Source organism: Cervus canadensis, chromosome 14 (genome assembly GCF_019320065.1).
Source record: "Cervus canadensis isolate Bull #8, Minnesota chromosome 14, ASM1932006v1, whole genome shotgun sequence".
In the NCBI taxonomy this organism is placed as follows: domain Eukaryota; kingdom Metazoa; phylum Chordata; class Mammalia; order Artiodactyla; family Cervidae; genus Cervus; species Cervus canadensis.
The window spans coordinates 29,781,738-29,801,789 of NC_057399.1; the positions used below are offsets into that span (position 1 = coordinate 29,781,738).

At 41.8% G+C, this 20,052-nt stretch overlaps 1 protein-coding gene across 4 annotated transcripts in view; it reads left to right on the forward strand.

Annotated features, from left to right (window-relative positions):
* Window positions 1–20,052, forward strand: part of SMARCA2 (SWI/SNF related, matrix associated, actin dependent regulator of chromatin, subfamily a, member 2) — a 175,279-nt gene that overhangs the window by 57,848 nt on the left and 97,379 nt on the right. For all 4 annotated transcript variants that reach the window (XM_043487359.1, XM_043487360.1, XM_043487361.1 and 1 more), the window contains exons 11-19: window positions 394–524; window positions 755–812; window positions 3,275–3,375; window positions 5,050–5,197; window positions 8,980–9,143; window positions 10,474–10,540; window positions 11,190–11,300; window positions 13,918–14,160; window positions 15,756–15,869. In XM_043487359.1, coding sequence (XP_043343294.1) covers window positions 394–524; window positions 755–812; window positions 3,275–3,375; window positions 5,050–5,197; window positions 8,980–9,143; window positions 10,474–10,540; window positions 11,190–11,300; window positions 13,918–14,160; window positions 15,756–15,869 — 1,137 coding nt within the window. The remainder of the gene's footprint in view (window positions 1–393; window positions 525–754; window positions 813–3,274; window positions 3,376–5,049; window positions 5,198–8,979; window positions 9,144–10,473; window positions 10,541–11,189; window positions 11,301–13,917; window positions 14,161–15,755; window positions 15,870–20,052) is intronic.

Genomic DNA, 20,052 nt, shown 5'->3' on the forward strand with positions numbered 1-20,052 from the left:
GTGGTGTACTCTACACCTGGTTAGTGAAGACACAGCTGGCCTTGGGAGTCGGCGTGGCCAATACCACTGCACTGGCAATGTTGCTACTGTTGTCTGCTCTCCTGCCAGTGTGCCCGTTGGCCCTCACTTTCTTCTAGGTCCCAATTCAGAGCCTTGGTGAATGTGCCCAGTTGCAGAGCTTAGGTCTTGTGCCAATGACTTAGCTGCAAGGAAGGCCAATGTTTCCCATTTCTTTAGTGGAAAGTGACCTCCAACATCCCACCTGGGACTCACCAGGTGATGAAATTTCTAGTCACAGGAAGGGGTTTCACATGCTGGATAGCCACAAACTCTAGCACAGAACTGGGAGAATATCATAACAGTAAGCAATGCCATGTCTTGTCTTCTGTCTAGCCCATAGATGAGAGCAGCCAGATGAGTGACCTCCCCGTCAAAGTGACTCACACAGAAACTGGCAAGGTCCTGTTTGGCCCAGAAGCACCCAAAGCAAGTCAGCTGGACGCCTGGTTGGAAATGAATCCTGGGTAAGGCATGAAAGCAGAATTATTGGTGTTCTTTGGCTTTTTAGATTTTTGTGGTCCTTGTAAAATCTAGGAACTAAAACAATCTGACCATTGCTGAACTGAAGTTATTACTTGCATTTGTCATTTGTACATAGAATGGGCCATATGTATTTGTGTATACACATACACACACATAGTTTTATAATTTAAAAAGCTAAACTTGCTCTTCCTCCCTGCTCTTTTCCTTGTAGTTACGAAGTTGCCCCTAGATCGGACAGTGAAGAGAGTGATTCTGATTATGAGGAAGAGGTATGTTTGTGTCTCTGTTTGGAGTTCATTGGCTGGAAAGTTCTCAGAAAATACCCAGGTCCTTCTGTCTCTTCGTCCCCCACTGTTGGCCAGCGGGTGACAGCTGGCCTAGAGAGTTTGCCAGAGCTTCGCTGGTTCATGCCTAGTTTCACAGTGACTTCTCAGGGGCTCCTCCTGGCCAGCGGGCAAACTTGGTGAATTCTCAGTTTATTTGAAACCAAGAAAAGAGAAGCTGGCATTAAATCGGAGGTGGTAGAAAGGTCTTTGGAGGAAAATTGGAGATGGATTACCTTGGGAAAAGCAATTCCATGCTTCTAAGTGGTTTACACTGAGGGTTAAGAGCCTAAAAATGCCTGAAGTCCTTTAGTGCTTAGGCCTGTTTGAAGCTGTAAGTATTGAAATTTGGACAAAAAGAGCAATATCTACTTGGTTTAATGAGTTTATTGATCCTCTTGTTTTTTTTTTTTTTTAATTGGATTCTTGTTTTAGTACTTTGGATATAATTGTTATCCACCTTTCTCAGTCTCTTGGAAGGAATACTCACTGTATCTAGAACCTAAAATGGTACACTTTTAATAGAAATGAAAGAATAATCAAGATATTTCTAGGTCAAATTTAAATTGCTTAACAATTACAAATAGAAGAAATAAATGAAGATTTTTATCTCGTTTATTAGAGCGTTGCTAGTGTGTAGTCATTAAATCCGATGTTTACCAGTTTAGAGGAATCTTGGTTCAAAGAATACCATGGCCAGAGCAGAGCAGCCTTACCAATGCCAGCTCACCAGAATTTTAAGACTGTTTTTATTTTCTTCTGTTTTGTGGACCTGTGTTTCCTAAATTAATCTACCATGGATTAAAAATGAACAATTACAAATAGAAGAAATAAATGAAGATTTTTATCTCCTTTATTAGAGCGTTGCTAGTGTGTAGTCATTAAATCCGATGTTTACCAGTTTAGAGGAATCTTGGTTCAAAGAATACCATGGCCAGAGCAGAGCAGCCTTACCAATGCCAGCTCACCAGAATTTTAAGACTGTTTTTATTTTCTTCTGTTTTGTGGACCTGTGTTTCCTAAATTAATCTACCATGGATTAAAAATGAAAGAGAATAAAAGTTATTATTATTTTTTAAAGCATACTATTAACAAGCAAATACTTTTGGAGGCATGCTATTTTTTTTATAGGCCACTCTTTCTCTGAGGTATTTGAAACTTACAAAATCAATTTTTAAAATATCTCTTGTTTACTTGGATGAATGGGCCCATAAATGATCCATTGGAAGAATCTTCTCATTGAATCTGACAGCCAGGGAGGGGCAGAGATGAGGTAAAGAAGGCTGCTGAACCCAAGGGTGCCCTCCTAAGAGTGACAGTTGCAGACAGCTCCAGACAACTGGGACCAGAATGAACTCTGACCTGGGGGTCCAGAGACTGGGTCCTCATCTTGTGGCCAGTCATGTCCCCTCTTGGTGCTCACCTGGACATGAAGGAGCTGTACCCACTCCTCATTTTACCCCTTAGAGTTCAGTGATCTGTGATTATAGATTTAATGTTCAGCATTACTGTCATTGTCAGTCCTCATTGTTTCATTCAAAAGTGATGGAAAAGCATCATTCTCTTTAAGCCTCCTTTTAAAGGGAATTCTTCTAGGTTATCTGAAAAGATTTAACTTTCAACACCAAGTGAGTAGTAGTGGATATTATGGATATTTAGTAAAGCTTTCCAACAGGCCAGCAGAACCAAGTACATAGTTCAGAGGTGGGGAGGTGATGAATCCTTTGCCATATTATTGGCAGTGTTTATCTACATATCCAGAAATATGAAGTGGCCACAGAACACACACACAGAAGGCCACATGCTTACAAGCTCCAGTCCCTCCACCCTGAAGGCATGTGGAAGGGTCCACTGGCATCATCAAAAAGACAATACTAAGATCTCTTCAGCTGGCTTTGGAAGAGAAGGGTGTAGAAGGTCACTAAGTTATCAAGAGCAAATGTGGTCTACAGCAGCAGTCCCCAACCTTTTTTGGCAGCTGTAAATAGAGATGAAGCTTCACTCAATTGCTTGCGGCTTACCTCCTGCTGTGCAGCCCTGTTCCTAACAGGCCACGGACCGGTACCCCTCCATGACCCGAGGGTTAGGGACCCCTGATCTGCAAGACTCTCTGATGACCAAATATTGATACATACCCATCTTTCTGGCATGGTTTTTCTGTATGTATTCTTGGGGAGCAAGGGTTCCAGGGGATCCCTAGAGGGTTCCTTCTGGTCCTTCATTCAGTGATTTAAACAGCGATGGAGTGGTAGAATTTGCCTGGCGTAGGTAAGGGTTAAATTTATGTCCTCCCCTTGGTTGTGTTCACATCACTTGTGAAGTTGAATACTGTTCACTCTCTTTCCAGAAAATGCCAATCCTAGGGATTCCCTCTTTATTTTAAAGTGGAATTTTTGTTCCTTTCCCAGGATGAGGAGGAAGAGTCCAGCAGGCAGGAGACTGAAGAGAAAATACTTCTGGATCCAAACAGTGAGGAGGTTTCGGAGAAGGACGCCAAGCAGATCATTGAGTATGTATCTCTCAGAGTTTCCTCTCTTGCATATGCGTTTCGTGAGGGTTCTCCTCTATGAATTTTCTTTTAGAGAATTTTGTCTTTAAGGATGGAAGCTGACTTTATGCCCAGACTCTCCTTGAAATGCCACCATCAGGGGTCACCAGCGTGTCCCACTGCTCAGCCCCTTCCTTCCGTCCTCTTCTCCTTCCTGACTCCCTCACTCCTGGGTTTCTCGTGTCATATGCACTTCCATCCCAGATGAAATTTGCCTCTCCAGCCGGCAGCCTTTCCCACCTCCCTTACTGGCATCAACACTCCTCCAGAAACCCACGGGGGATGTGCCCTTCCCCTCCCTGTCCTCACTGCTGCAGGCGGTCAGCCCCTGACTCCCCAGTCTAGTCTCTGAAACACCTCGGAGTCCTTCCCCCCACCTGAGCACCCAGCTCTTCGCCTCACCCCACCCATCCTCTACACCAGTGGGCTACACAGCTCTTTGTCTGTATCGCTCTAGTGTTAAAAGAAAAGTTGCAGTGAAACAATCTGCAAAAGAGAATATTTTAAAGTGATGAGATTAAAAAAAAAAACAAAACAAAGCAGAAATAGACATTCTGATATTTTCTCCTTTTATTCCAGGGCTCTGTGCCCGCTTCAGTAATCTTTCCTTTATCCATCTGCCCCCTTCTTCACTGAATGTTTTAGGAGCCCACTCCCACCCCACCTCCATAGGAGGCTTCCCTGGTGGCTCAGTGGTAAAGAATCCACCGCAGTGCAGGAACCACAGGAGATGTAGGCTCGATCCCTAGGTCAGAAGATCCCTTGGAGGTGGGGAGCATGGCAACATACTCTGGTATTCTTGCCTGGAGAATCCCATGGACAGTCCATAGGGTTGCAAGGAGTCCAACATGAATGAAGCAACTTATCACGCAAACTCGCATGCCCCTTCCTAGAGTGACACAGTAGTTGGTTAACCTGGTGCAGAAAACATTCTGTTTTCTACCTCTTCCCTTTCCCATGTCTTTAATGTCACCTTCTTCCCCCTCTTATCTGTCTTCCAAGCTTTGGGCAGTGTTCTGTGGGTAGGATTTATCTTTGATTTTCAAGGGCCTAGGACAGCTTCACTGGCCAAATGTGAACCTGCAGATGTACAGTTCATGCTCATAGCAGTCATTTGAAGTCAGGAAGGCCTGTGTTCAAATCCTAATGCCACCATCTTTCACGTGACCTGGGCAAATTCATGAATTCATGAACTTATCTCAGTCTGAAGTTCTCCACAGGTATAAAGTGGGGAAGGTAATAGTGACGTCTGCCTTGCTTGCTTTTTTGCGAGGATTACAGATAATATGTTTTACCTGCTGGGCATGAAGTAGGTGTGGGGGCTTCCCAGGTGGCGCTAGTGGTTAAGAATCTGCCTGCCAATGCAGGAGATGTAAGAGGCTCAGGTTTAATCCCTATGTCGGGAAGATCCCCTGGAGGAGGGCATGGCAGCTCACTCCAGTATTCTTGCCTGGAGAATCCCATGGACAGAGGAGCCTGGTGGGCTGCAGTCTGTGGAGTCCCAAAGAGGTGGATGCGACTGAGCGTGCACACGTGAGGAGGTGATAAATAAAGCTCTGCTCGCTGCGGCCGTTTGTCGGCTCTCCATTCATGCACAGCTTCCCCGTGCATGACTCTCCGCTCTCTCTGCCCCAGGACGGCGAAGCAAGACGTGGACGACGAGTACAGCATGCAGTACAGTGCCAGAGGCTCCCAGTCCTACTACACGGTGGCCCACGCCATCTCCGAGAGGGTGGAGAAGCAGTCAGCCCTCCTCATTAACGGAACCCTGAAGCATTATCAGGTAACTGGTGTGGTGACTGTGCGTTCTTGGTAACACAGGTAACTGTGTATTCTTAGCAAGTTGCAATCCGTTACCTAATTTTGATTGGATATGTTGTGTGCATGCTAATTGCTCAAGATAGTCGATGATGGCAGGCGTCTGGGGTTACATTCTTTCTTTTTTTCAATTTTTGGCCATTCTTCGTGGCATGTGGGATCTTAGTTCCCCAGACCAGGGATCAAACCCATGTCCCTCTGCAGTGAAACTGTGGAGTCTTAACCACTGGACCACCAGGGGAGTCCTCACATCGCTTCTAACATAGGAATTTTCTCTGCTGTGCCTATAATTCTTCTTTTAGAGCATTCCATTTTACCTTCTTCACTAGGGCATTTACCCATTTTCCCTTTTATGGTTTTGGGATGAATTGTTTTCAGAAATCCTGACTTAACCTTTGCAACTGTTTTACCCATGGATCTCTTCAGAATGGAAAACCCAGACACTTTCTACCAGTACAGGGACCATCAGACTCCCTTTTTGAAGTAAATGAAGTACATTTCTTCAAAACTTTCGGTGGTGGCTATAGTTTAACACTATGAATGTAGCCACCTAAGAATTGCTGTCTGCAACATTTACATGTTTTTTTTTTTTTCTCAAGACACAATAAAGGTGTGAGCATCCATGCTTTGATGAAAACTAGGCTGTAAACATAACGGATGTTTCTTTTGACCTGTCTGTAATGAGGTCAGTGCCTGTCTTTTACCTCCTTCCACTTCATGATGTGTTCCTTGCAACATTTGTCCTGTGAGATAGACCCCAAAAAGAATGGGGGAAATGGGTTTTGTGGTTAAATATTAATAAATATGGGAAATACTATCAGCTGTAACCTGGATTACTGTATCATTTGCTATTCCAAAGTTGGAGATGTATGAGAATGAACAGAGGCCCTTATAATTGATCAGAGGTGTCACCCAGGACTTCCAGAGCCAATCAGACGTCTGAGCACCCCGGGAGTGACCCCTCTTGGTAGCCCCTGCTGTGTGTGTATCAGCAACTCATGAGTCTGCAAAAATAAATGTGCCATCCATAACTGCGTATCAGCATCCTACAGTGAAATGCGTTTAGCTTCGTATTGCCAAAATTTCTCTGGCCACCAAACTTTCTTTTCATATATCATATTCCTATTCATATCCTGTAAAATTAGGGTCCTTTGGAATACACTTCGGGAAGTACTGATTTGGTCAAAACTTCATTCAGGTTCTTCCATAACATCTTACGGAAAAACTTAAACAAGCTCTTTGGCCAACCCAGTATGCACTTTAGGCCAATAGCTCTCAAACTTTTGGAACTTGAGTCCAGGGTCCACTGACCTCTTAGAACGCGGCACTGTGTTGGCTGCCGTTGTGTGGAGGTGAAGAATACAGCTGCTGCTGCCTTGGTACTGCTTTGATTTGTGTTAAAGCACCAGCAGTTTATACCCACTACTGCTTTTGCATCATCAATGCAAATGTCAATGCAATATAAAAGACAGATGATGCCTTAGTGTTAATGAGAAAATAATTTTGATCTTGTGATCTCCTCAGAAGGGTCTGGAGACCCTCAAGAGTCCCTGGAGCACAATTTGAGAACCAGTGCTCTGGTTGTAGTGAGGTCATGTTCTCTCCAAAGACCATACTACTTTCATGAAGTTCAAAGTTGTTGCCATCTGATTTGGCCTATCTGATGTAGATAGGGACTTGGAGATGGTTCTGATGACCTCCTGTGTGTCTGTGTGTGGAAAGTGCATTCTTTAGATTATGCATAAATAACTTTTAAAGCCACATTGATTTCCTCCTGCCATCTGAGAACTTTTTAAGTATTCTTCATCACTGTCTTTTCAAACCGATCTCTTCCTCTTTCCCTATAGGAATTTTATGGCCTTCCTCCTCTGCTGACCCGCTGTTAGATTTCCTGAACATGCCTCACTCTGCCCCTCCTCTGGGTGTTTTTTTTTTTTTTTGCTTCATGATGTTTCTTATTCCTGGACTCAGATTACCCATGTCCACCTTCTGTTTTATCTGGGATTAAAACAGATGCAAAATTCAGCCCCTTTGCCAATTTCATTAAAAAATAAAGAAATCCACTCCCTTTGAGTGTCCAAATATGTCTGGCCTTTAGCTGACTCCTAAAGGCCTGGTGGTCTCGGGGTCACATTGCAAGCATGCAGCTCCTCCCACAGAGCACTCTGGGTTCCCACCATTCCTCCTCTGCCCCTCTCTCTTTGGCGCATCCCCTGAGGGCCTCTTTCTGTTCTTCTCATCTCTTGGTTTTACTGCTGTTCTGCGAAAACCTTTAGGATGATTCAGAGTCTTGCATGGTACAAGGCACCCCAAGAAGCTTATCCAAGTACTTCTTCAAACCATTGTAGTTGCTCTTCCCAAGAAAAATTCTGGTCTATACAGTTTTATAACATTTTATGACATTCGCACTGCCAACTGCTTCTTGGTGCATGATGAACTTTGTAACTTGGTAACTTTGTAACTTGGTGCATGTAACTTTGGTCTTTGTAAACTTCAGAAGGGAAGCATGCATCTTACATATGTAGATATCCATGTGCTGTAGTTCCTTGCATGGTCCTTTTCACAGAATCACCATTTAATAAATATCGAAAATGGAAGAATCACTTGTCTTGTTTTTACATGAAAGAAATTAAAATTAACGTTTCCCTAAGCATAACTTCATTAGCAAGCTAAATTGACTGTAACAGTCACACACACACACACACACACACACACACATATACACACAGAGGTGGTACAGTGGTAAAGAATCTGCATGCCAGTGTAGGAGACAGAAGAAACGCAGGTTTGATCCCTGTGTCAGGAAGATGCCCTGGAGGAGGAAAAGGCAACCCACTCCAGTATTCTTGCATGGAGAATTTCATGGACAGAGGAGCCTGGTGACTACAGTGACATGGGGTCGCAAAGAGTTGGACATGACTGAGCACACATGCATATGTATATATATATAGAGAGAGAGAGAGACAGAGTTAACCCTCTCACTTAAACTGACATCTGTGATAACGGTGGTGGAAGGGAGTTGGTGGTTGGAGAGGAAAGTTGAACAATTTTGTATTTTCACCCACTCTTTCTTGTGTTTAACGTGGGAATCCAAAGCTGTGTCTCTGGTGCTGGGCTTTTGTACTTAACTGTGCTGAAGGTGTTTCCAGGGGTCAGCTGCCCTTGGGGAGCACCTGCATTGCGGAGTTTCCCTGTGAGGCCTGGGAGCTTTCTCTGCCAGCAGATGCCTCTGGCTCCCTGATCACTCTGCTACCTCAGTTGAGGGGATCCCACCCCGGGGGCTGACAGGCTCTTCATTACCAAGAAGGCTGTTTCTAATGACCTGTGATCTCCATGCCCAACCTGCCTTCTGGCTTGTTTTTCTTTAATTCTCACATCGGCTTTTTGTTTTTGGAGTGGTTTGAATGGATTTTCGTTTGGGTTTTCTTCATCTCTAATAATTCTAGAATGCCATATACTGTGAAATGCTAAGTAGGAATGAATGGTAAAGCTGCTTAAAATCCCCCCTGGAACGCTCCAGCCCATCACTTCTAAATCTGATTAGCACTCAGCACCTGCCAAGCGGTGGGGTGATTACAGGCTCACATTTGAATTTCGTTTTGTGCTGGTGCTTCCCCCACTTTCCTACTGTGGGAAATCCGACGTACAGCACAGAAGAGTTAAGAAGTCGCAGCCCCACTTGAGTTGTATTAGTATTAATTACCTGTGCAGATCTTGGATAATTGAAGCAATTACTCTTCATTTCAGCTCCAGGGCCTGGAATGGATGGTTTCTCTGTATAATAACAATTTGAACGGAATCTTAGCTGATGAAATGGGGCTGGGAAAGACCATACAGACCATTGCACTCATCACTTATCTGATGGAGCACAAACGACTCAATGGCCCCTATCTCATCATTGTTCCCCTTTCGTAAGTAAAGCCATTTATTCTGCAGTTATCTTTCTTTATGTTGGAGCTTGCCCTATTTGTCATTTGTCATTTAAGGCAGAGTTGTAGCCTGTAGTGGGATTATCAAGAGCATATAATATGGATTTAGATGTTTCATTTCCCACCCTGTCTCCCACCCTGGCCTCTCTGATTGGCTACATAAGCACAAGATGAAGTGATTTTTTTCCAGCCCTTCGTGTTGCGGTCTACACAGCCTGCACGCTGCACAGTAGGTCTCATTCTTTATCACACCTAAAGTGGCTCATGAAGCTGAAAGTTTTGATTTTTTTAAGATTTCCGATTTTTTTCTTCTATTTCTAAAAGGCTGCATATATTCAAAAAAATGTATATTCTTAAATCTTCCTTTAGTGTCCCCTTTAAAGCAGAAAATCCAGACTCAACTTTGTATTAAACTGCCCTCAGTACTGTAGTTTATCTGCAGTGGTGTTGCCACTTTGTCAGTACAGGTCTTCACTGTTTTCCATCACATTCCCAGTGCCTCGTCCACTGCAGGGTTCCTTGTGGGCTTTGAGTGGACATGCCTGCAGGAAGGAATTCCTGTTCAAAACCACCCTCCTTGGATGGGAGTGTATCGGACTGTGGTGTGAGGTTGCAGTTCTGTTCACTGAGGTCCCTTCTAGATCTCACTGCTCATTGCAGACTTGGACCTTGAGAAAAAATAAAGATTCTGTTTTAGCATTTCCTTCAAATTTTGCCTAAATGAGAATTCTTCACAGACCTCTTAAATCCATTTTATTTGAACCCATAGTACTTAGACATCCTTCCCATGTTATCTACATCTTGAACATGTATTTTGCTTTTTATCTATATTTTGCATGTTCTGACTCATAGATTACATTGATGGTTTGGGGGATTTTTTTTTAAGACATTTACTATTTTCCCCCCGCTCCCTCCTGACAGATTTATTTAGTATTTTCATGTGCTTTTATCATTTTTTTTCCTGACTCAAATTTCTCTGAATTTATATGGCCGTCTTTAGAGTTTCCAAATCACTCTGGTAATTGCTGTCTTTCAGTATTAAAAATAAGATTTTTTTTTGTCCTCTATGTTCATGCATTCTTTAATTTTTTTTTCCTCTCATGAGATTTCTTATGAATCCTCAAACTTGTCACGCTTTGTGGCACTTGTTTCTAACTTATCTCTTATTTCCACACCTTTAAAATGAATGTGTAGTTGAGATATTTTATATTCTCTGTCCTCTTTCAAGGTGAGGCCTGAAAGTGAATGAGAACATCTTTTTAGCCACAGATTTTTATACAAACATCTCTCTGTATTTTGTTTTGTTCTACAGGACTCTGTCTAACTGGACATATGAATTTGACAAATGGGCTCCTTCTGTGGTGAAAATTTCTTACAAGGTTTGGAATGCTGTATTTATATATAAATGTGGAAAAGCAAAAAATAGACCCTATTTTCTTCATTCCATGTGCACATCTGTGAACTGTATTTGGTTGTAAAGTTTTGTCATGTACATCATGTACTAAACAGTGAGAGTTAATCATCCCGAGAAGATTACTGTAATAAACCATAATTACTTTCAGATAGTGAAATGCAGAAGAAAATTGTTAATTATCATATTGCGAGGTTTCTGATGAGAGTAATACAAATGACAAATATCGCATATCCCGCGTGCCACCATGCCCACTGTTCCTGCAAAGTTAGGCAATTACCCAGATAGCCGAGCACCGGCTGGACACCCCTGTAGAAATGGAGCCTTTCAGCAGAGCAGCGGGTTCTCTGCTACCTTGGGGTCACCATAATTTCCTTTTTTCTCCCTGCCCTCCCTTGGTCTGCAGTAGGAAAGCCTCTCCACAAGAGTCTGAAAAGTACCCAGACATGGGCAATTTTGCCAAGTACTTTCCTCCTGGATAATGGATCTGTGCATGATAATTGCGTGTGTGTGAGTCCTTGGTCATATGTCTGGGCTCCATTAAGCCATGAGTAGTGAGAGACAGCGCACGCCTCCTTCCCTGGGGTAATATAGATCTGTATTTTCTTCCTGTTCAGGGCACCCCTGCCATGCGTCGCTCTCTTGTCCCCCAGCTACGGAGTGGCAAATTCAACGTCCTCCTGACTACTTATGAGTACATTATAAAAGACAAGCACATTCTTGCAAAGGTAAGTTTAAAAAAATTCTTTTGTCTTGAATTATGGACCATCGCAATTGGAATGTAAAATATCCCTCAAATTATACTCACTACTATAATTTGCTCATTAGATGACTGCCCTCTCCCCCTCTCTGTCTTTTAGAGTCAGATATATTTTGGTCATGGGTTTTTAATTTTATGTATGCTATTTTCTGTTGTGTGTCAGTGATCCTGGGACTCTTACCTATCCTGTTTGGTTAATGAGTTTACATCTCTTAAAAGAATTTACCTGGGTTCATTCTGCAACTCTTTTTCTCTCCAACAGCTCTGAACATCATGCTTGTGGAAGAAATAATTGTTTTTGTTGCCCTGGGATATTGTCAGCAGCGGAACTTCATGCCTCTTGTGTCTTTGTCTCTCCAGAGATGAGCAGGCATCTCTCCATATGGTCTTCTCCATATGAACGTTTATCCAAGCTGTAGCTTTTGTGCTCTCCCTGTTTTATGTTTTTTTCCAGTGAAATAATGGGCTATTATTGTTTGGATGACTCTGGGTTGTTTCCATGACTATATATTTAGAGCCAGGAAAGAGTTGTTTTCCACCTGCGACCTACATATCTGCTACTTTATAGGTCCTAAACTGTCCTTTAGCCAAAAAATAGAATTTTGTTTTTCCATTTATGTCATCTTGCCTCCTAAATATATTCATGTAGAATGATGGGAGTAGTTTCTGTCATGGAGCATAGTAGGAGAACTTCATTTTTTTTTTTTTTTTCCTTTAGTAATTTCTTTTACGCTGTGGTGTTTTGAAAGCACTATAATCTGAAACTAAGTTATGGCCAGAACTGAACAGAATCACTATTTCTGGGGTCTGTTCAATCTCTGCATTAAACCTTTGCCCTGGGAATGGAGAGTTCCCTTCATGGCATCCTAGGAAATACATAAAGGAAATGTGCTCCCAGGGGAGGTTTAATAATTGAGATGGCACCAGCAACAATGCTGTGTGTTCGTCTTCTTCACACTCTGAGATGAATTTGGCAGTGTCAAAAATGACATGTTTTCAGTATAACTGTGGGTATATGTGTGTACATTTGAGATCCTTTTAAGAAAATTTGTATCGTGTGTTCTGCATATGCATTTCAAAATTCATCGGAGACGCCTGGTAATGAGATGTATTGCTTTTGTTTCTGGAGAAATGAAGATCTAGAAAGGGGTAGTAGTTTTTTTGAGTGGAAGACCTAATTAGCAGCAGATCCGATAGCAAAATCATAGACCTTCGATTCCTTATTATTTCATAGGCTAAATTAAATTAGGCAGGAAGGTGGATTTAGAATATTGATTAAGTACATTTTTATCTTCTGGCCTCTTTTATTGGTAAGTTTGGGACAATTGATTGTACAACTTTAATTATTCTTAAGGAATTTTCTTAGAGGAGGTGGAGGAAGAGGGGGGAAAAAACCCCAAACACCTCTGGTAGTTTCTTTTACTCGGACATCCATTCCTGACTGATGTTTTATTCCTTTCCCCCTGATTTTCCTGGTGCTTCTACTGAGGAAGGTGAGGACTTCATAGAAGTCTTTGCTTCTCCCTCCTCTCTAAGCGCTTTGTAGCGGGATCCAGGGACATCTGAACGCCAGATGCTCTTCTTGGCCATTGCCACTGTTTTGTGGGGATTGGATAGGCTTTGTGGGATATTCCTCATTGTTCTCACTTTGAGAAACAGTGACCTTGGAGGGGGCTGAAGGGTCAGATGTGTGAGGGGAAGGGGACTCTGTGTAGACTTAGAAAGGGAGATCGTGTCATATGGTCATTCTTTATTTTTGAAGTGGCAGTTATGCTGGAGGAATATATTGTGTTTAATTCTGAAGTTTTGGCATAAACAGAAGAATGCTATTTTAGTACTGCCCTCTCTGCCAGTGAGTTTGTCCTTTCATTTTAGACATCTTGAAACTGGGGTCCTGGACCTGGTAGGTATGGATCTGGCAATTCAGGAATACGTGTGAACTAAGAGAGTCCAGGTTGCTAGATCTTCTAATGTTTTAAAAGAAGCTGGATGTCCAGATTTTTAGGTGAAATATTCCATTTAAATCTTAGCAACTAAGTTCAAATTAAAAAAAAAAACAAAACAGCAGCCAAGCCCTGAAGGTAGGAGTCAGCCAAGGTGTTAGAAAAAGGACATGAAGCCAGAGGTCTTCTGCTATAGGTACTTGCTGATGTTGTCTTGGAGGAATCAGTCATTAACCTCTGCTTCAAGTGGGGAACTATATTCTGTACTCATCATGAGCAGCAGTTATATAGCCTTTAAATCTGGCAGGCTGTCATAACATAGCAGTGATAGAAAAGGTATTGGATGGGGAAACACAGGAGCTAGTCCTGGCCCAACTGTTTCTTTCTGGGCCCTAGTTGCCTTCTTCGTGAAAAGGTAATTAGGGATCACATTCTGTTATTTCATCCCATTGTTCCACAGTGCATGACTTGACCTGTCAGGTATAGGAAATATACTGTTGAGAGTCTTTCATGCTGAGGAGTACCGTGCCATAGCCTGGACCAAGCGTGGGCTCTGTGGTTTTCTGCATCACCACTTGTCACTTGGGGATACTTATGTTTTCCCTCACTCACCACGTGTTGGTCCTTCCTCTTGCATCACAGATCCGGTGGAAATACATGATAGTGGACGAAGGCCACCGGATGAAGAATCACCACTGCAAGCTGACTCAGGTCCTCAACACGCACTACGTGGCCCCCAGAAGGATCCTCCTGACCGGGACCCCACTGCAGAACAAGCTCCCGGAACTCTGGGCCCTCCTCAACTTCCTCCTCCCCACCATTTTTAAGAGCTGCAGCACATTCGAGCAGTGGTTTAATGCACCATTTGCCATGACTGGAGAGAGGGTACTGGCCTAACATTTATTTTTCCCACTGCATGACAAAGAAATGAAATGAAAGGACCTAAAGCTGAGACCGCAAGGTGGTTTACAGTGTTGTAAAATATCAGGAAGCCAGTCAGTGGGTGGGTATGTGTTCACTCCAGGGATATTTTTCCATCCTGAGAGAATGGATCCAGTAATGGGTAAGTGATCCTAGGATCTAGGGTGTCCTAATCCCATTGTCTTTCGCCAGTGTGGTAACTAGGCCAGCAGAGGGTGTTCCTGACCGGTGGAATGCTTAACTGCCGTGGACCACAGGGAGAATACATACAGAGATACTTGTTCCGTCTGTTTAACCACAGCTCAACCAACCAAATGTAAACCTTGAAAAAAAAATATTTTCTTATTATAAACTTGGGCTTCCCCTTGAACCATTTCCACGTTAAGAGTTTGTATGTAAAGCCAAACTAGTTTATAATTATTTTCTGTATGCATTATTTTCAGATTTTAGTGTGAATCTAAAGTTTTGTTTAATCTAAGTTTTGTGTGTATATAAATATTCCTCAAACCTTGGAGTAGCTATTTGCAAATTTCTTCTTATTATTCCTTTCTCTGCCTTCTCTTAAAAACTCATTTATTAGAAACAGGTACCTGTCCTTTTGATTAGTGATTTCTTAAATATAAGAATGAAAAAGCACTTAAAATGCTTTACGGATATCTGTGTTGGAACCATTTGGCCCTTTAATTTTGAGGTATGTTATAAGTACCCTTGACTTTTGTCGGGAATTCATTGGCTTGCCCATTTGAAGAAGGTAGTGTCAATCAGCTCTGCCCTCTAGAGGTTAGTGGAGGAAGGTGAAAGAGAAAGCAGAGGATTTACAAATAGGACTGAACTTGAACACAATCACAGCAGAGCAGAGGAATCAGGTAGAGGGGCTTAGCAACCCACCAGCATAAACTGTGTTTATTCTTGTTCTTTTCATGTTCAAGCTCTGTACCATTGGTATGTTTCTGCATCTAAGACAACTTACCACTTCAATTTTAAGTGCTCTGCTTAGTCACTCAGTGGTGCCCAGCTCTGTGAGACCCCATGGACTGTAGCCCGCCAGGCTCCTGTGTCCATGAGGATTCTTCAGGCAACAATACTGAAGTGGGTTGCCATGCCCTCCTCCAGGGGATCTTCCCGATCCAGGAATCAAAGCCGAGTCTCCTGCATTGCAGGCAGATTCTTTACTACCAGGGAAGCCCTCAGTTTTAAGAACACATTAACTATTACCCTTTTACTTGTGTTCAACTTCAGTCTTCAATCAGCCTTTATCGCAATCATATCCCATCCAATTCTGAGCTGTTAACACTCCCAGTCTGAAACTGGTGGCTCTGGATCTTTTCCGTAGAAGTCAGCATTCAGACAAAGACATCTATTTAGAGGCTGTTCTGTTACCACCTGGTAGGCAGGTGGGAACAGAATTCTGAGGTGTATATAATGGGTATATACCTGGCCTTAATGCATATAAAATTTCAGACATGTATTGAAACCAATAATAAATATAGTATAAAGAGTTATTACATGAAAGAACCTTAAAAAAAAAAGGATCAAGTTCATCTAAGGTTCTCTTGCAGGTGGACTTAAATGAAGAAGAAACTATATTGATCATCAGGCGTCTGCATAAGGTGTTGAGACCCTTCTTACTGAGGAGACTGAAGAAAGAAGTTGAATCTCAGCTTCCAGAAAAGGTATGTTGCAAATTCAAAAGTTGTGGTTTCTTCCCCCTGCCAATATATTCGAATTAACCTGCCCCTGAAATGGTGTTTCTGAAATAGCAGGCTTGTATTTTGGTTCCAGGTAACTGGAAAATATCTTAAAGGACTTTTTTGTTGTAGTTGTTAGAGAGAAGCTGGAGAGTTTAGTATAGAGCGAGAATGGAAATTTGAACATTTCATCTTGGTTTCCAAAAGTTTGGGGACAGATTTTTGAAAATTACCAAATCACTGTCATTACATTTTAGCTTTAACTTACATTAACTTAACAGTACATGAATTGACATCCTATTTTAACTTTAGAATTTTCTTTTTAAATTTTACTAGCCTTGTTGAGTTCACTCTTGTAGGCGCCATAAAAGTGTTCTGCTTTGGGCCACGTAAGGCTATGAGTTTGGGGCTTGTATCCTTATCAGAAGGCCTAGTAAATGCTTGCCACATTTCCCAGAAATGTGTTCAATGTCAGATGCTTGGGATGTCACTGTTCTGATAGTAAGTGAAAAATAGGGTTCTTATTATAGATCCAGCATCTAATTAAGATTCTATGAACATTTTAAGCAAATATTTTTCAGATTAGTTTTTGGACACTGATTTTTCAGGGCTTTAGGATGTCTTTTTGAGCCCTTAGCACCACGTTTTCGGGCTGGATTTGGGTATTAGTTTAATATGTTTCTCATCATATTTTGGAACCGCTGGAGTTCCAAACACTGGAGTTCTGCATTTCATTCTCTTACAGATAGATTATTTGGCATTGTGCACTGTTTGCTGCGTGAGCTAGTTTGATGTAAGTTTTCTCTTTAGAGGAGCCAATTCTGAAATGTGTGTTTTGCATCATTGTGTTTTTCCATGTAATGACTCTGTTTTTTGGACAGATTGGTTCATCCTATTCATTTTTAAGTGGGAGCTGGCAAGATATTGTACAAAGTTGATTACTAAGAGAGAATTTTGTCCCCTGATCCCCTATCTTTAGCAGTCAGAAAAAAATTCAATATTAACACTGTTCTTATACCACGCTTATCATAGTGAAAACCCAAATATTTAAGTATTTAATTTTGCTAGTGAATGCATCTTGGGGATTGAATGCTGTCAATAGTTCTTTGACTTCCTATGGTCTTGACGTCTTTGGATAACCCTCTTTCTGTTCAAGGTGGATCTTAGTTACTGAATAGGCTGGGGAATGGGTACAGTGGTCATGTAGCTTCCTTTGGTGTTACTGAGGTCCAGAACTTACAGAGATGAAATGTTAACGATTTTAGTTTTCTCCATTCTTCCTTTTGTTTCTTTAGAAGCAACAAATACAATAAAAGACAATTATCTGAACTTACTCATTTATTCATCCCATAAAACTTCTTAATCTTATTTACTGATTTCCGAGACGGTTAATATAGATAGATTTTTTAAAAATTGCAAGTTGAAAGTATGCCCTGCTTTTAAGTCCATTTTATTAAAATACAGACTTTTGCAGCACAAGGATCATGGGATGATTGGTTATATCACAAAGGAATTCCTTACTTTACTAAAACATTTATTTCATGGCTCTTTTCACAAGAAAACTTCCTGAGTATTGATAAAATTTTTTGTTAAAAATTAGATTTTGAAGAGCATGTTTCCTGTGTGAAGTACACTTGTACTCTTTAATACCCAAGTTTTCATATTTGAGGTGTATTAAACACCCATATATATATACCTTGTTTTGCATTTTGCAAAATTGCATTTTTTACAAAATGAAGGTTTGTGGCAACCTTGCCTCAAGCAAGTCTATTAACACCATTTTTCTAACAGTATTTGCTAACCTCATGTCCCTGTGTCACAAGTTTTGGTAATTTTTGAAATATTTCAAGCTTTTTCATTATTGTTAAATTTGTTACGGAAATCTGTGATCAGTGATCTTTGATGTTACTGTTGCAAAAAGGTTATGACTCACTGAAGGCTTAGAGGATAGCGTTTTCCACAGTATGAAGTGTTTTTGACTAGGGTAGGTACAATGTTTTTTTAGGCATAGGGCTATTGCACACTTAATAGACTATAGTGTGGTATAAACATCACTTATGGTGTACTAGGAAACCAAAAAATTCATATGACTCGCCTTATTGCACCCTGTGTGTGTTGGCCTGGAACTGAACCTGTGCTGTATCCGAGGTATGTCTGTATAATCTATGGACAAGGTACCTTTTTCTGGAGGTAACTTGGTGGAGTGGAAATCATGGGCTCTGCCTGTCAGAGTGGACCTGGGTCCCCACTGCATTCCCTGTCTCTTGCTAACTGTGTGCTCTTGGGCATGTTACTTAAATCAGTGGGTCTCCGTGTTCTCAGCAGTGAACTAGAAAATAGATAATACATGCTTTATAGAAGAGGATTAAATGGATGCGGTACTCATAATACAATGCCTGGCACGCGTTGAGGCTCAGCTGATGACAGCTGCTGCTCCCAGAGTCCTTACTTTCTCTGTTGCACTGCTGTTTCTGTTACTGACTTTGGTTCTGCTTTCCTGTTCACTTCAAGTTTCTCGGTGTCCTCTGGTCCTGGCATTTTACCATCACCCTTTGAAGGTGATGAACTAATCACTTGGCATGTGTATGTAGCTATTGTTAATGTGTTTTGGCCAGTGTCCACTCTTTGTTCTTTCTGCCTTGTTAGGACTTTGATCTGGGGAAATCTGCCATCTGAGTGTTATCCTTGGGGGTGAGGAGCTTTCTTCTGCCACCGTCTGCTTGTGGCCACAAACATGTATGTCTTTCTCAGGCTGTGTAAAGAATCTGGAAAGGAGTTGTGGCGGATGGCAGCAAAAGGCTAAATCTTTTATAGAAGCAATGCTCAAATGTTTCCATGAAAAAGAATCAATTATGGAAGTCTATTTCCATTTTATTTTTTAATTTAAATATAATAAAATACACTCTTCTTTGGTATATAGATCTGAGTTTTGACAAATGCAGTTACGTTAAGGTGAAATCACTCAGTCATGTCCAACTCTTTGCGACCCCATGGGCTGTAGCCTACCAGGCTCCTCCATCCATGGGATTTTCCAGGCAAGAGTACTGGAGTGGGGTGCCATTTCCTTCTCCAGAGAATCTTCCCAACCCAGGGATCAAACCCAGGTCTCCTAGTTATGTTAACTGCATCACAAACAAAATACAGAACAACTCTCTCCCAGTACCCCCCCCCCCCCACCCAAAATTCCCTGGTCCTGTCACTTTTCAGTCATGCTCTCCCTTTGCCCTTAGCCTCTTACAACTGATGGTTCATCCTCCATCCTCATAGCTTTGTGTTTTCCAGAATGTTGTAGGAATAGAATCAGACAATATGTCTCCTTAGACCATCTGCATCTCGTTTTTCATTCAGCATAATGAATTTGAGAGACATCCAAGGTGTTGGATGTATCAGTAGCTGGTTCATTTTTATGAATGGATAGTATTCTGTTACATGGATGCACCCGAGTTTGTTTATCAATTTAATTGTAGGACATTTGGGGGGGTTTATAGTTTTTGATAGTTATGCTTCTCTGCTGTGAACATTTGTGTATAGGCTTTTGTGTGAGCATAGGTTTTCATTTCATTTTAGGAAGTATGTAGGAGTGGCTTGGTCATATGGTAGGTGTGTACATGACTTTGTAAGGAACTTCTCTATGGTTTCATGCCGTAGATTTCAGAACCTGGGACTTTAATAAATTTGATATTATTGTTTGGAAATCTCAATACACAAAGTGATAATGTATCACACACAGTAGTCTGGTTTTCCTGTTCTAATAATACATCCTTTTGGAAGGGAAATTATTCGTGAGGAATAGAGTTTAGGGAGAAACTATGAATAAAGGTTGAAAGCTTTTCCAGGGTTATATAGGAGGAGGGCCTGGGCCACTGTAACCACCTGATTGAGCTCCTTGAATGGACCAGTTTGACCATTTACCCACATAATGAGTCTTAGGAGGTACTTGTCACGTCCATGAGATTGGCACCCCAGTTTTACATATCCTTTGAAAATAATCGTCCCAGTGGCCGTCATAAGCCTAACTTGTTGGGAGAATCACCCTTATTACAGAGTCGTATATAGGTTTTATTTCCTTCAGCATCAGCCCCCTTTGAGGAACTTTCAAACTCATGCTCTAATCGGGGGCCGTCAGGGTTTGGGGATGACTCAGACCCAGCAGCGTTTGGGATGGTGT